Raw genomic sequence first — 15,057 nt, forward strand, 5'->3', positions numbered from 1 at the left:
ACTAAAGTTGCAGATCTAATTAAACCTCAACCTTAAGAAAACTGCTTGGTTCAGGTTTACTGAGGGCTGGGACAGAATAGAAATGTGAGCCAGTGACGAAGATTAAAACACTGAGTAAATACGGAGTTAAGGGGTTACTGATATGTCTGAAATAACAAAATATGTGCTCCCCCCCACAGGATCATTTTTTTCCCACAGCATTTTTTTTTTCAGGGCCACTACATCTGAAGGACCCAATCATCCATTAAAATCCACCATCCATATTCCTTTTACCATCAGCGAAATATGGAGAACCCCTGCTCCATCTCCCTCCCGGCTGAGGTGACACCTGGACAGGAAGACAAGAAGAGGAGCAGCAAGAAGCGCCCCATCACCCTGCTCTTGCCTGCAACTCTTCCAGCCAAGAGGACGAAGATCTCGACGTCTCCCCCTGAAGATGACGTGGAGAACCCGCAGGCTGGCCCTTCAACATCCACGACCATACCACCTGAGGCTGTATCAGACCAGGCCAAGGTTGCAGCCACACCTAAGAAGGTCCGTAGGAACCCCTCCACCAGCGAGCTGCCCAGGCTGTTTGGAGAGTTCCTGTGTCAGCGGTGCCACCTGATCCAGGACCTGTCTTGGGAGGAGCCTATTGCGTGGATTCGCTTTGTGGACCGTTTCTTCTACAAAGCTGGATGGCAACCGCACCGCTTCATCACTGCAAGCAGCTTGGTCTTCCTCTACATGCTGTGCCGTGACACCATCTCCGCTGACGTCGCCAGCAAGGAGGAACTGAAGGCCACGCTTCTGTCCTGCTTCTACGTTTCCATCGCCTACGTTGGCTCAGAGGTCAGCTACCCAGCCAGGCTCTTCATATCGGATGGGAACAGGACGGCCTTCTGGGATCGCACTCTGGGAATCGCCAAGTGCATGAGCGAGAAGATGCTGCAGCTCAACACCGACCCGCAGTACTTCTCCAAAGTTGTTGCTGACCTGAAGAACAGGAAGGACCGTTGAAGCACCTGGATGGAAGAATTAAATAATCATTCAAAATTAGCTTTAAATAGCTTTAAAAGTAAAAGACAGACAGAGGTGATTAAAACCGAGGATCAATGAAGACAAATCAAAAGGAAAAGATTCTAGGAGCCTAACATAAATACACTGAAGCTGATGATTATTAAGAGTAACATTTTTACTTGGTTATACATTAATTTACTTTAGAACAATTTAATATTTTACTAAGAAATTAATTCATTTCTAAAAGCGAGATTAACTAATTATTAACTCAATATAACAGTTTACAGTGTAGAGTGGACGAAAAAATAGAAACAGGTATTACTATAACAAGATAAATTATAGAACCAATGCAAACAATACTGAAGGAGCCAGGAGACACCCAGTACATCAACAGGATCAGGACTAGGAACAGGCATGGACACAGGACCCAGAAGACGAGGCAGACAGAGTGAGGATAACGGATGGCTGGCTGGGTAGCAGAAGAAGCATCTGAATGGAAAGGAAAAGGTTGCCGGGCTGGGCAGAAGACTTGGGCTGGTTAAGCAGTCGATTTGGAGGGCTTATGGCTAACCACAGGATGGGTCACTGGATGAGCAGCAGGTTAGGACATGAGGGCTCTAGCAATAACCAGAGCTGCTTGTAGGGCAGTGTCATAATCCTGAGCTGCTGGTGGGGCAGTGCCAATCTCTGAACCATGAGGTAAAGGGCAGTCACAATGTCGTCAGCCACTGACAGCACAGGGACAACATCCTCGGCCACTGGCAGGGCTGCAGTGACATTTTTGGTCAGAGGTAGGACAGCACAGACGTTTCGCTGCAAGTTTAAGGAGCAACAGCAGCGATGCCTTCAGCTGCAGGCCAGAGCTCTGGAGTGGTGGCTCCTTTTAAGCCACAAGCAGGGCAGCAGGTGTTGCAGCAGTGTGGTCAGTCACAGCCTGGCCTGTAGTGGAGGTAGTATGGTACACGGCCTGTTTGAGTGAAGGGTCTCCCGCTGGAAATGAAAGTCGTCTGCTCAGCAGGAGGGACTGAAACTCTCCTGGCCCACAAGGCCAGGAGAGTAGGAGCAATGTCCTAGACCACTGACAGGGCAGTGGCAATTTCTTCAGCTGAGGTGAACAGACGCCTCAGTCTTTAAGTATGGGTAGAACCATGGTGCTGTGTTTATGTGGCATTAGGTTTTTTTGACTGTGGGATCCAGGGACGCAAATGGAAGTGGCCTGGAAAAGGCTATTCTGATGGAGAGGAACAGACAAGGAGGCTGGAGTCAAATGTAAGTTGGGTTGATTGCAATATGGATCAATAGATCATTTCTGTAGTGGAGTCGGAGATTGTAAAAATGGAGGATTCAACCAAAACAAAAATAATAAAGCAAAATTAAAAACTAAACCAAACAAAGAATAAACAAACAGTTTAAGATCAAAATAGACGTACAAACAAATACTGGACACATAAAATACAACAACATCCAAGACTACAAAAAAAACAAACAGCAGAACAAGAACTGCAGATTAGGGCTCAACCGGTGTGTTTATAGATAATACTGATTTTGAATAAACTGATAATATCAGCCAACGTAAATTTACATATTTTATACATGTTTTTTATAGTTCAGTAGTTTAAAAGTGTTTTACAGACAGAACAGCAGTTCATAGTATTTTATAAAAATAAATTCAGTATTAAATAATATAAATATTGCAGTAAATTAATACAAATTAGTGTAAAGCTGAACAGTTTTATTCATATTTCTTCATTATTAGTTCTCTTCCTAAAAGAGAGCTATTATTTACTGAAATATAATAACAGATATATAAATATTAATTACTTATTTAAATATCTTAGTGTTTTTCATTATTAAAAAGTAAATAGAAAACTGTGGACACTTTTTCCAGAAGTAAAATTAGCTAACCTGATTAGATCACTAGGTAGGATGTATGGCTCTTTTTCCTCTATTGTTACAGAAGCTGGGAGCAAACGTGGACGGCTGAACCAGAGTCTCCCCCAACGTGAGATCCCTCTTCTACTACTCTTCTACTACTTTTGGGGAGTGAAGAACAGCTTCAACTTTAACCCTTAACCTCTACATTCAACCTGACCTCTGTCTGTAGATTAGAAATAAAGCTATGAAATCCTCTTTTGCACGCATTACCTGTCTCTGTGTGTTTTTTGGAGCTACATTCACTGAAGATGTTACCATGGTAATTGTTCACTTTTTATCTTTTGGATCATACTCCACTTTTTCACATCTTAGCTTATATTTGAACACTGAATGAAACCAATCATGTTTAACTTATTTGTGGCTAAGTGTTATTTCTAAAATCTAAGAGAGTCTGGAAACTTGAATTCTATGATGCTAGTTGTCCTAGCAGTAGATGATACTGATAATATTAAATATCAGAATAATTTCTAAATATCATGGAATTAAATATATAGAGTAGGTCAGATTAATTATCCAACAAGTCATCAAACATACAGATAAGGGAAAGACCCTGGTATTAATGATGTGCAATTGAAGACACTAGATGGCAGCTTTGGATTTAGGGTAACAGTCAGTATAAACCAGAGGTCAGAGACGTCTTTTAGAAGCTCATTGGGTCCAATCTGATCTCAGCATCTCTCACACCCACTCCATTAGTCTTTAAATTCATACTTTGTATATGTGTCGCCTATGCAGTGAAATCATCAAGTCTGACTAGTGAATTACTGTCTCATTCAAACGCACTCAATGTTTGCACTGAACAAAGAGATTTACATTAAATATCGATACATTTACTTAAATTTACAGAAAAGCTGGCAAATATTAGACAGAGAAGTGAAGGAAGGAAACTATGAAAGTTTAGCTTTGAGATAAAAGATAATTGCTGTGGTTAAATATGGTCATAATCTAATGCAATACATCAAATGTAATCAGAATGACCAACAGTGATGAATTTATTGATATTGACTGATTTGTATTGTGTTCATATAAGAAAAGTCTCCTCTAAACCAGAAGAGGGTTCCTTAGAGAGATCTGTTGGTCTCAGTGTGGGTAGAAAGCAGTGGTGGTACTGGTTAAGGTGGAAGGAAGGGTGGTTTATAGGTGCATGTCCCAGTGCAGTGGCGTGGAGTGAGCATCTTGCAGGAAAAGGAGTGTTAAGCTTTGAGAGTGTCTAGAAGAAAACCATATTTAAAACTACACACATTCAGAACTTTACTGTGGAGTGAAGACGCTCATCTCAGACTGCACCGATACAAACAACCACATCTGAAGACCCTCACACTTAAACCCTTAACCAGTTCATGATCATGAACTAAATGTAATATGAGGAAAATGCCACTAAACTTGTCCTGTGGAAATGGCAGTACTTCTACATGCTTAAACAAAGCGTTTAAGGTTCTTTAGGGAAAAGGAGGATTCAGATGCAAAATACTGGAAAGGTCAGCAAGTAGAAAATTAGGCCTGCTTATTTCTTCTTAGGCCCTTAAGATGATGATGAATTAAATATCAGCAAAGCAGTCGTCCCATATAACCATACTGTCTTCTTCAGCTCAGAGGACTGAGATGATTATTTTACTCCTTTCTGTGCAGAGAGAAGAAACTTAGATCAACAGATTGCAGGATTTAAGATGCTCCAAAATCTGATAGAAAGCATGCACTGGACAGTAGCGAGAGTTACTCCAGAAAACACAGGATAAGCTCTTTTTAATGCTTTTGATTTCATAAGAAAGAACGAAGGAGCAGGTGTCCAAAAACTTTTCACCACAGCTAACATTATTTAATAAACAGGGAAAGTACAGTTTTATTGGCTCACTATAAAACACAATATAGAAATTAAGACTAATTGCACTGTTGTTATGGTGGTTTTTAAGGTAAAATTGTGCTGGCCTTCTTTAACTTGACAGATAATGCCTATTAAACACACTGCAGATATTATGAACCTCAAAGTCATTGAAAGACTACGGCTAATCTTGTTTTACTTTCTAATCTTTTTACTTGCATGTAAATAACAGTCCTTTATGAGGTACAGCATGTAAGGACAAGCCTAACAGATCTTGTTAAGAATTTAAAGTAGCTGAATGAAGATCAGGGTGACGGAACAAACTAATTAACCTCCAGTCCTGTTCTGTCCCGGTTCTAGTTCTCCAGTTTGTACACACTTACCCAATCATTTTCTCAGCTAACGCTAATTCCCCCCAAATAAGTTTACATATTGCTAGCCTGAATCATATCATATTAAACAGTTTAAGTATGCTACTGGGCTGTACATTTTTACATTAGCAGCAGTCAATCAAGGATTACACTTACATACTCTACTTTGCTCCATTCTGAATTCCTGTCTTGTGCAGCAAAGAGCTAAAACTCACTTTTGGCTGCCCATAAATAGTGCCTGAGCAGATTGAGGCATGCTAAGTAGACCCATTTCAGATTATACCATGTAAGGGGGGAGTTCTTGAAGCCCCCAATGTTTTAATTATATTTTCTTTTATTTTGACTGTGTTTATTTTATTGGGTTATGACCTATGTTGTGGCCAATAAGTATTTTGTACATTTTTGTTTTTGGATTCTGTGTTTCTTTAATGTATTTTTGTGATTTAGGTCATTAATGTATTACCCTGCAGAGGAAGTTACTTGGTTTTGGCTGTGTTCAGTAGACCAGTGTTAGCATATTTAAGGGCTAATTTCAAGCGTGTGAGAGGGATGATTGGCTATAAGTTGAGTCAATGGGTTGTGCTGAGGAGAAATATTGACTTCTTATGTAAATAGAATGAATGTTTTTTGGTTGTTTTTTTGCCACCTATCACTTAATAAAACTCTTCTATAACATGTATTAATCTTCACCTGCAGAAAAACTGCTGCAGACTTCACAAGCATCCTTCTCAGAGCTCTCCCTCTCTGCACTTTTATAGTACCACTTTCACTAAACATTACTTTTCACTGAACTACAACATGCACGTGATCGTAGAGTTTGCTCTAATTACATAATCGATCAAATATCAGGTGAAAAGCCCTTTCTTTCTAATACACAACACAATGACCGTCCAGTAGAACACGTAGCTACACAAATGCTCAACGCTGCGAGGCTATTAGCAGCAACATGCACTGTACACTTTAATAGAGACCAGACTAGAGACCCACACACCTGCTACAGGTACATTGAAAATCTATCATCTTCAGCTGCAATAGACGATACAGACTAAACTGAGCATATTAAAATACAGAGAAATTAGATAGTAGTTTAATCCAACTTTATCATTTCTGAACAGAACTACACACTGACCCAAACACCAGACGTTCATGTAACCCAAGAGAGCAATATATTATAGTTCAACATGAAGTGAACTGTTATATAAATAATGAAGATCAGCAGCTACGGACTCGCTCTCGCTGGTCTGATGGTGGTACAGCAGCAGCAGAGGGACATACCTGCAGCGAGGTCACAGCAAGAGAGGAGAAAGCTCCCTAGAACTAGTTTAACCATTTATAACATTCATTTACAAACGCTCTTACCCCTTTATACAATAGAGGAACTGGTGAAACACTTTCATCAGCTGTTTCATTTAACCCCATTACACTGGTTGATCAGCAAACCAGTGCTTAAAGCTGGATAAATGGTTTATACGGGTCTGGTGCTGACCAGCAAAACACACATGCTGTTTGTCTCCCCTGTTAGCAGCGATGCATGTAACTGTCGGCTCTACACACGTGTGTGTAGTCGTGTGCATGGTAAGACACACACAAAAATACACGTATTGAAACAGCAAGGGCAGTTCTTCTTCTTCTTCTTGTACCCCATGTGATTCCAACTTGGAGGAGTGGCAGAGTCACTTGACTGGAAAATCTTCTAGAAAGTCCCAATAAACACAGACCATGATAAAATCCCACCAACCATGTTTATTCACACATGTGCACAAAAACAAGCAAACTGGCTCACAGACATAAACAATAATTCAACAGCACCAGGTCTGCTACATAAGTCATCTCACCTGGAATTAAATCAGACTCTGGTTGTTTCCACCCCTTGGTGAGATTCGATTGGGTCTAAGACCCTTGAGAAGAGGTCTTGGGCCAGGTCTTGGTCCAGTCCCAAAACAAACAGTTCATTTGTGATAAGAACGTGGTTGGACCCCAAGATGACCAAACTAACAGGTGTACTTGAGTTCATCTACTCCCATAACCAGGTGCTAAGCTGGTATTACTGCCCAGATAATTAGCTACCACACATATAAAAAATACCAAAAAGACAAAACAATGGGAAAACGCTCAAGGTTCACAAACTCTGTAACTGATCTACAGCAGAAGAACGGGTCAGGACCCTGTCACCCTGGACAGTACAGGGTAATGCTTTAGGAGAACAGTCCACTATCACTGCTGCTAGTTTTCTTTAAACGGATCTTAATGTAGAAGTTAAAGATAATCCGGCATGCTGTGCCAGCTGGTTTAAGATGTGCTGTTTGCAGTGCTGGTCAACACCTGGCAGCTGGAGGAAAATAATCCAAACCTTCCCCAATTGATGTGTAAAAACCTTTATTATTAAATATAAATAATTTTATCTTTATACATGCTATGTAAAACCAGTTAGAAATATATTTTAATGTCCCTGTGAATAATACTACTCAGTTCCAACATGCCATAAAACACGTCATTTTATTTTATTTTATTTATTTATTATATTCTGGTTTGTGCGTGTTTGGTACTAAATGTTTTTCGGTCATCAAAGCACGTCGCATGCGCAGTAAACGGCGGACCTTGCGGAATCGAATGACATGAAATTAGTTTTAATGTTGTTTTTATTGTTGTTCTCGTTCATAGAAGGAAAATCTTTCAGGTCCAGATATTTGTATATATTTTAATCGACAAGCCTATGCTCACGGGAGAAAGAGAAAAAAGATTTTCCCCTATTCACCAAGATCGCTGTATGTTTGTCGGTCATCAAAGCAGCGCGCATGCGCAGTAGACGGCACACGTCGCAAAATTGAATGACATAAAATGAGATTAACAGATGGTTTTGTTTCTAATCCCGTTCATAGAAGGAAAATCTGTCAGGTCGAGATATTTCTATGTATTTTATTGAACAAGTCTAGACACATGTGAGGAAGCGGAAAATGATTTTTCCCCTATTCAGAAAATCTGTCAGGTCGAGATATTTCTATGTATTTTATTGAACAAGTCTAGGCACATGTGAGGAAGCGGAAAATGATTTTTCCCCTATTCAGAAAATCTGTCAGGTCGAGATATTTCTATGTATTTTATTGAACAAGTCTAGGCACATGTAAGGAAGCGAAAAATGATTTTTCCCCTATTCACCAAGATCGCTGTATGTTTGTCGGTCATCAAAGAAGCGCGCATGCGCAGTAGGGGGCGTATTTCGCCGTATTTAATGACATGAAATGAGATTAAAAGATGGTTTTGTTTCTGTTTCCATTCATAGAAGGAAAATCTGTCAGGTCGAAATATTTCTATGTATTTTATTGAACAAGTCTAGGCACATGTGAGGAAGTGGAAAATGATTTTTCCCCTATTCAGAAAATCTGTCAGGTCGAGATATTTCTATGTATTTTATTGAACAAGTCTAGTCACCTGTGAGGAAGTGAAAAATTATTTTTCCCCTATTCACCAAGATCGCTGTATGTTTTTGGGTCATCAAAGCAGCACGCATGCGCAGTAGGGGGCGTATTTCGCCGTATTTAATGACATGAAATGAGATTAAAAGATGGTTTTGTTTCTATTCCCGTTCATAGAAAGAAAATCTGTCAGGTCGAGATATTTCTATGTATTTTATTGAACAAGTCTAGGCACATGTGAGGAAGCGGAAAATGTTTTTATACCCTATTCACTAAGATCGTAGTATGTTTATCGGTCATCAAAGTAGCGTGCATGCGCATTAGGGGGCGTACTTCGCCTTATTGAATGACATGAAATGAGATTAAAAGATGGTTTTGTTTCTGTTCCCGTTCATAGAAGGAAAATCTTTCAGGACGAGATATTTTTATGTATTTTATTGAACAAGTCTCGGTACCTGTGAGGAAGAGAAAAATTATTTTCCATTATTCACCAAGATCGCTGTATGTTTGTTGGTCATCAAAGCAGCGCGCATGCGCAGTAGGGGGCGTACTTCGCTGTATTGAGTGACATGAAATGAGATTAAAAGATGTTTTTGTTTTTTTTCCGGTCATAGAAGGAAAATCTGCCAGGTCGTGATATTTCTATGTATTTTATTTAACAACTCTAGGCACCTGGGAGGAAGAAAAAAAATATTTTTCCCATATTCACCAAGATCGGTGAATTTTTGTCGGTCATCAAAGCAGCGCGCATGCGCCGTAGACGGCAAACGTCGCAAAATTGAATGACATAAAATGAGATTAACAGATGGTTTTGTTTCTAATCCCGTTCATAGAAGGAAAATCTGTCAGGTCGAGATATTTCCATGTATTTTATTTAACAAGTCTAGGCACCTGGGAGGAAGAGAAAAATTATTTTTCCCCTATTCACCAAGATCGCTGTATGTTTTTGGGTCATCAAAGCATCACGCATGCGCAGTAGGGGGCGTACTTCGCTGTATTGAATGACATGAAATGAGATTAAAAGATGGTTTTGTTTCTGTTCCCGTTCATAGAAGGAAAATCTGTCAGGTCGAGATATTTCTATGTATTTTATTGAACAAGTCTAGGCACCTGAGAGAAAGCGAAAAATGATTTTTCCCCTATTCACCAAGATCGCAGTATGTTTGTCGGCAGCGCGCATGCGCAGTAGGGGGCGTACTTCGCTGTATTGAATGACATGAAATGAGATTAAAAGATGGTTTTGTTTCTGTTCCCGTTCATAGAAGGAAAATCTGTCAGGTCGAGATATTTCTATGTATTTTATTGAACAAGTCTAGACACATGTGAGGAAGCGGAAAATGATTTTTCCCCTATTCAGAAAATCTGTCAGGTCGAGATATTTCTATGTATTTTATTGAACAAGTCTAGGCACATGTGAGGAAGCGGAAAATGATTTTTCCCCTATTCAGAAAATCTGTCAGGTCGAGATATTTCTATGTATTTTATTGAACAAGTCTAGGCACATATAAGGAAGCGAAAAATGATTTTTCCCCTATTCACCAAGATCGTAGTATGTTTTTGGGTCATCAAAGCAGGGCGCATGCGCAGTAGGGGGCGTACTTCGCTGTATTGAATAACATGAAATGAGATTGAAAGATGGTTTTGTTTCTAATCCCGTTCATAGAAGGAAAATCTGTCAGGTCGAGATATTTCTATGTATTTTATTGAATAAGTCTAGGCACCTGTGAGAAAGCGGAAAATGATTTTTCCCCTATTCACCAAGATCGCAGTATGTTTGTCGGTCATCAAAGCAGCGCGCATGCGCAGTAGACGGCACACGTCGCGGTATTGAATGACATGAAATGAGATTAAAAGATGGTTTTGTTTCTGTTCCCGTTCATAGAAGGAAAATCTGTCAGGTCGAGATATTTCTATGTATTTTATTGAACAAGTCTAGGCACATGTGAGAAAGCGGAAAATGTTTTTATACCCTATTCACTAAGATCGTAGTATGTTTATCGGTCATCAAAGCTGCGCGCATGCGCAGTAGGGGGCGTACTTCGCCTTATTGAATGACATGAAATAATATTAAAAGATGGTTTTGTTTCTGTTCCCGTTCATAGAAGGAAAATCTTTCAGGTCGAAATATTTCTATGTATTTTATTGAACAAGTCTAGGCACATGTAAGGAAGCGGAAAATGATTTTTCCCCTATTCAGAAAATCTGTCAGGTCGAGATATTTCTATGTATTTTATTGAACAAGTCTAGGTACCTGTGAGGAAGCGAAAAATGATTTTTCCCCTATTCACCAAGATCGCAGTATGTTTTTCGGTCATCAAAGCAGGGCGCATGCGCAGAAGGGGGCGTACTTCGCCGTATTGAATGACATGAAATTAAATTTCAGGATGGTTATGTTTTTGTTTCCGTTCATAGAACAAAAATTTGTCAGGTCGAGATATTTCTATGTATTTTATTGAACAAGTCTAGGCACCTGTGAGGAAGCGGAAAATGATTTTTCCCCTATTCACCAAGAACGTAGTATGTTTGTCGGTCATCAAAGCAGCGCGCATGCGCAGTAGACGGCACACGTTGCGGTATTGAATGACATGAAATGAGATTAAAAGATGGTTTTGTTTCTGTTCCCGTTCATAGAAGAAAAAAAATCTGTCATGTCGAGATATTTCTATGTATTTTATTGAACAAGTCTAGTCACCTGTGAGGAAGCGAAAAATGATTTTTCCCCTATTCAGCAAGATCGTTGTATCTTTGTCGGTCATGAAAGCATCGCGCATGCGCAGTAGGGGGCGTACTTCGCTGTATTGAATGACATGAAATGAGATTTCACGATGGTTTTGTTTTTGTTCCCGTTCACAGAAGGAAAATCTGTCAGGTCGAGATATTTCTATATATTTTATTGAACAAGTCTAGGCACCTGGGAGGAAGAGAAAAATGATTTTCCCATATTCACCAAGATCGCTGTATGTTTGTCGGTCATCAAAGCAGCGCGCATGCGGAGTAGGGGGCGTACTTTGCCGTATTGAATGACATGAAATGAGATTTAAAGATGGTTTTGTTTCTGTTCCCGTTCATAGAAGGAAAATCTTTCAGGTCGAAATATTTCTATGTATTTTATTGAACAAGTCTAGGCACATGTGAGGAAGCGGAAAATGTTTTTTTACCCTATTCACTAAGATCGCAGTGTGTTTGAAGGTCATCAAAGCAGCGCGCATGCGCAGTAGGGGGCGTATTTCGCCTTAGTGAATGACATGAAATGAGATTACTAGATGGCTTTGTTTCTGTTCCCGTTCATAGAAGGAAAATCTGTCAGGTCGAGATATTTCCATGTATTTTATTTAACAAGTCTAGGCACCTGTGAGGAAGAGAAAAATGATTTTCCCATATTCACCAAGATCGCTGTATGTTTTTGGGTCATCAAGGCAGCGCGCATGCGCAGTAGACGACACACGTCGCGGTATTGAATGACATGAAATGAGATTAAAAGATGGTATTGTTTTTTTGTTCCCGCTCATAAAAGATAAATCTGTCAGGTCGAGATATTTCTATGTATTTTATTGAACAAGTCTAGGCACATGTGAGGAAGCGGAAAATGATTTTTCCCCTATTCACCAAGATCGCAGTATGTTTGTCGGTCATCAAAGCAGCGCGCATGCGCAGTAGGGGGCATACTTCGCTGTATTGAATGACATGAAATGAGATTAAAAGATGGTTTTGTTTCTGTTCCCGTTCATAGAAGGAAAATCTGTCAGGTCGAGATATTTCTATGTATTTTATTGAACAAGTCTAGGCACCTGTGAGAAAGCGACTAATAATATTTCCCCTATTCACCAAGATCGCAGTATGTTTGTCGGCAGCGCGCATGCGCAGTAGGGGGCGTACTTCGCCGTATTGAATGACATGAAATGAGATTTCACGATGGTTTTGTTTTTGTTCCCATTCACAGAAGGAAAATCTGTTATGTCGAGATATTTCTATGTATTTCATTGAACAAGTCTAGGCACCTGTGAGGAAGTGAAAAATTATTTTCCCATATTCTCTAAGATCGCTGTATGTTTGGGGCAGTGGTGGCTCAGCGGTTAGAGCGCCGGGATATCGATAACAGGGTTGTGGGTTCGATTCCCGGGCTCGGCAAGCTGCCACTGTTGGGCCCTTGAGCAAGGCCCTTTACCCTCTCTGCTCCCCGGGCGCTGGAGTTGGCTGCCCACCGCTCTGGGTGTGTGTGTGTACTCACTGCCCCTAACACATGTGTGTGTGTGAGTGTGTGTTCACTACCAGATGGGTTAAATGCGGAGGACACATTTCGCTGTACAGTCCACGCTGTACAGTGACGAATACGTGCACCTTTACCTTTTTTTTGTCGGTCATCAAAGCATCGCGCATGCGCAGTAGGGGGCGTATTTCGCTGTATTTAATGACATGAAATGAGATTAAAAGATGGTTTTGTTTCTGTTTCCGTTCATAGAAGGAAAATCTTTCAGGTCGAAATATTTCTATGTATTTTATTGAACAAGTCTAGGCACATGTGAGGAAGCGGAAAATGTTTTTTTACCCTATTCACTAAGATCGCAGTGTGTTTGAAGGTCATCAAAGCAGCGCGCATGCGCAGTAGGGGGCGTATTTCGCCTTTGTGAATGACATGAAATGAGATTACTAGATGGCTTTGTTTCTGTTCCCGTTCATAGAAGGAAAATCTGTCAGGTCGAGATATTTCCATGTATTTTATTTAACAAGTCTAGGCACCTGTGAGGAAGAGAAAAATGATTTTCCCATATTCACCAAGATCGCTGTATGTTTTTGGGTCATCAAGGCAGCGCGCATGCGCAGTAGACGGCACACGTCGCGGTATTGAATGACATGAAATGAGATTAAAAAATGGTATTGTTTTTTTGTTCCCGCTCATAAAAGGAAAATCTGTCAGGTCGAGATATTTCTATGTATTTTATTGAACAAGTCTAGGCACCTGTGAGGAAGCGGAAAATGATTTTCCCCTATTCACCAAGATCGTAGCATGTTTGTCGGTCATCAACGCAGAGCGCATGCGCAGTAGACGGCACACGTCGCGGTATTGAATGACATGAAATGAGATTAAAAGATGGTTTTGTTTCTGTTCCCGTTCATAGAAGGAAAATCTGTCAGGTCGAGATATTTCTATGTATTTTATTGAACAAGTCTAGGCACCTGAGAGAAAGCGAAAAATGATTTTTCCCCTATTCACCAAGATCGCAGTATGTTTTTGGGTCATCAAAGCAGCACGCATGCGCAGTAGGGGGCGTACTTCGCTGTATTGAATGACATGAAATGAGATTGAAAGATGGTTTTGTTTTTCTTCCCGTTCATAGAAGGAAAATCTGTCAGGTCGAGATATTTCTATGTATTTTATTGAACAAGTCTAGGCACCCGTGAGGAAGCGGAAAATGATTTTTCCCCTATTCAGAAAATCTGTCAGGTCGAGATATTTAAGATAAGATAAGATAAGATAAGATAGTCCTTTATTAGTCCCGCAGTGGGGAAATTCACAGTGTAACAGCAGAAAGGGATAGGAGGACACTCAGTTACAAAAATTTAGATAAATAAATAATTTACACTATATACACACAATATAGATAAGAATTTAAAAAAGCAATAAACAATATTATTTACAGTAAAAGACTCTTAATTGCACATGGGGGTGGGATATTGCACATATTGCACATTTTTCTATGTATTTTATTGAACAAGTCTAGGCACATGTGAGGAAGCGGAAAATGATTTTTCCCCTATTCAGAAAATCTGTCAGGTCGAGATATTTCTATGTATTTTATTGAACAAGTCTAGGCACATGTGAGGAAGCGGAAAATGATTTTTCCCATATTCAGAAAATCTGTCAGGTCGAAATATTTCTATGTATTTTATTGAACAAGTCTAGGCACATGTGAGGAAGCGGAAAATGATTTTTCCCCTATTCAGAAAATCTGTCAGGTCGAGATATTTCTATGTATTTTATTGAACAAGTCTAGGCACATGTGAGGAAGCGGAAAATGATTTTTCCCATATTCAGAAAATCTGTCAGGTCGAAATATTTCTATGTATTTTATTGAACAAGTCTAGGCACATGTGAGGAAGCGGAAAATGATTTTTCCCCTACTCACCAAGATCGCTGTATGTTTTTGGGTCATCAAAGCAGCACGCATGCGCAGTAGGGGGCGTACTTCGCTGTATTGAATGACATGAAATGAGATTGAAAGATGGTTTTGTTTTTCTTCCCGTTCATAGAACGAAAATCTGTCAGGTCGACATATTTCTATGTATTTCATTAAACAAGTCTAGGCACCTGTGAGGAAGCGGAAAATGATTTTCCCCCTATTCACCAAGATCGCTGTATGTTTTTGGGTCATCAAAGCATGGCGCATGCGCAGTAGGGGGCGTACTTCGCTGTATTGAATGACATAAAATGAGATTGAAAGATGGTTTTGTTTCTAATCACGTTCATAGAAGGAAAATCTTTCAGGACGAGATATTTCTATGTATTTTATTGAACAAGTCT

General features: G+C 39.9%; 1 protein-coding gene across 1 annotated transcript; it reads left to right on the top strand.

Moving 5' to 3' along the window:
* The first annotated feature begins 285 nt into the window (after positions 1-285).
* On the top strand, positions 286-999 carry LOC140548025 (cyclin-dependent kinase 5 activator 1-like). The gene has a single exon (XM_072671375.1). It carries the CDS (start codon positions 286-288, stop codon positions 997-999), a length of 714 nt encoding a protein of 237 aa, XP_072527476.1.
* Positions 1,000-15,057: the final 14,058 nt, after the last annotated feature.

This window comes from Salminus brasiliensis, chromosome 25 (assembly GCF_030463535.1).
Source record: "Salminus brasiliensis chromosome 25, fSalBra1.hap2, whole genome shotgun sequence".
Lineage (NCBI taxonomy): Eukaryota > Metazoa > Chordata > Actinopteri > Characiformes > Bryconidae > Salminus > Salminus brasiliensis.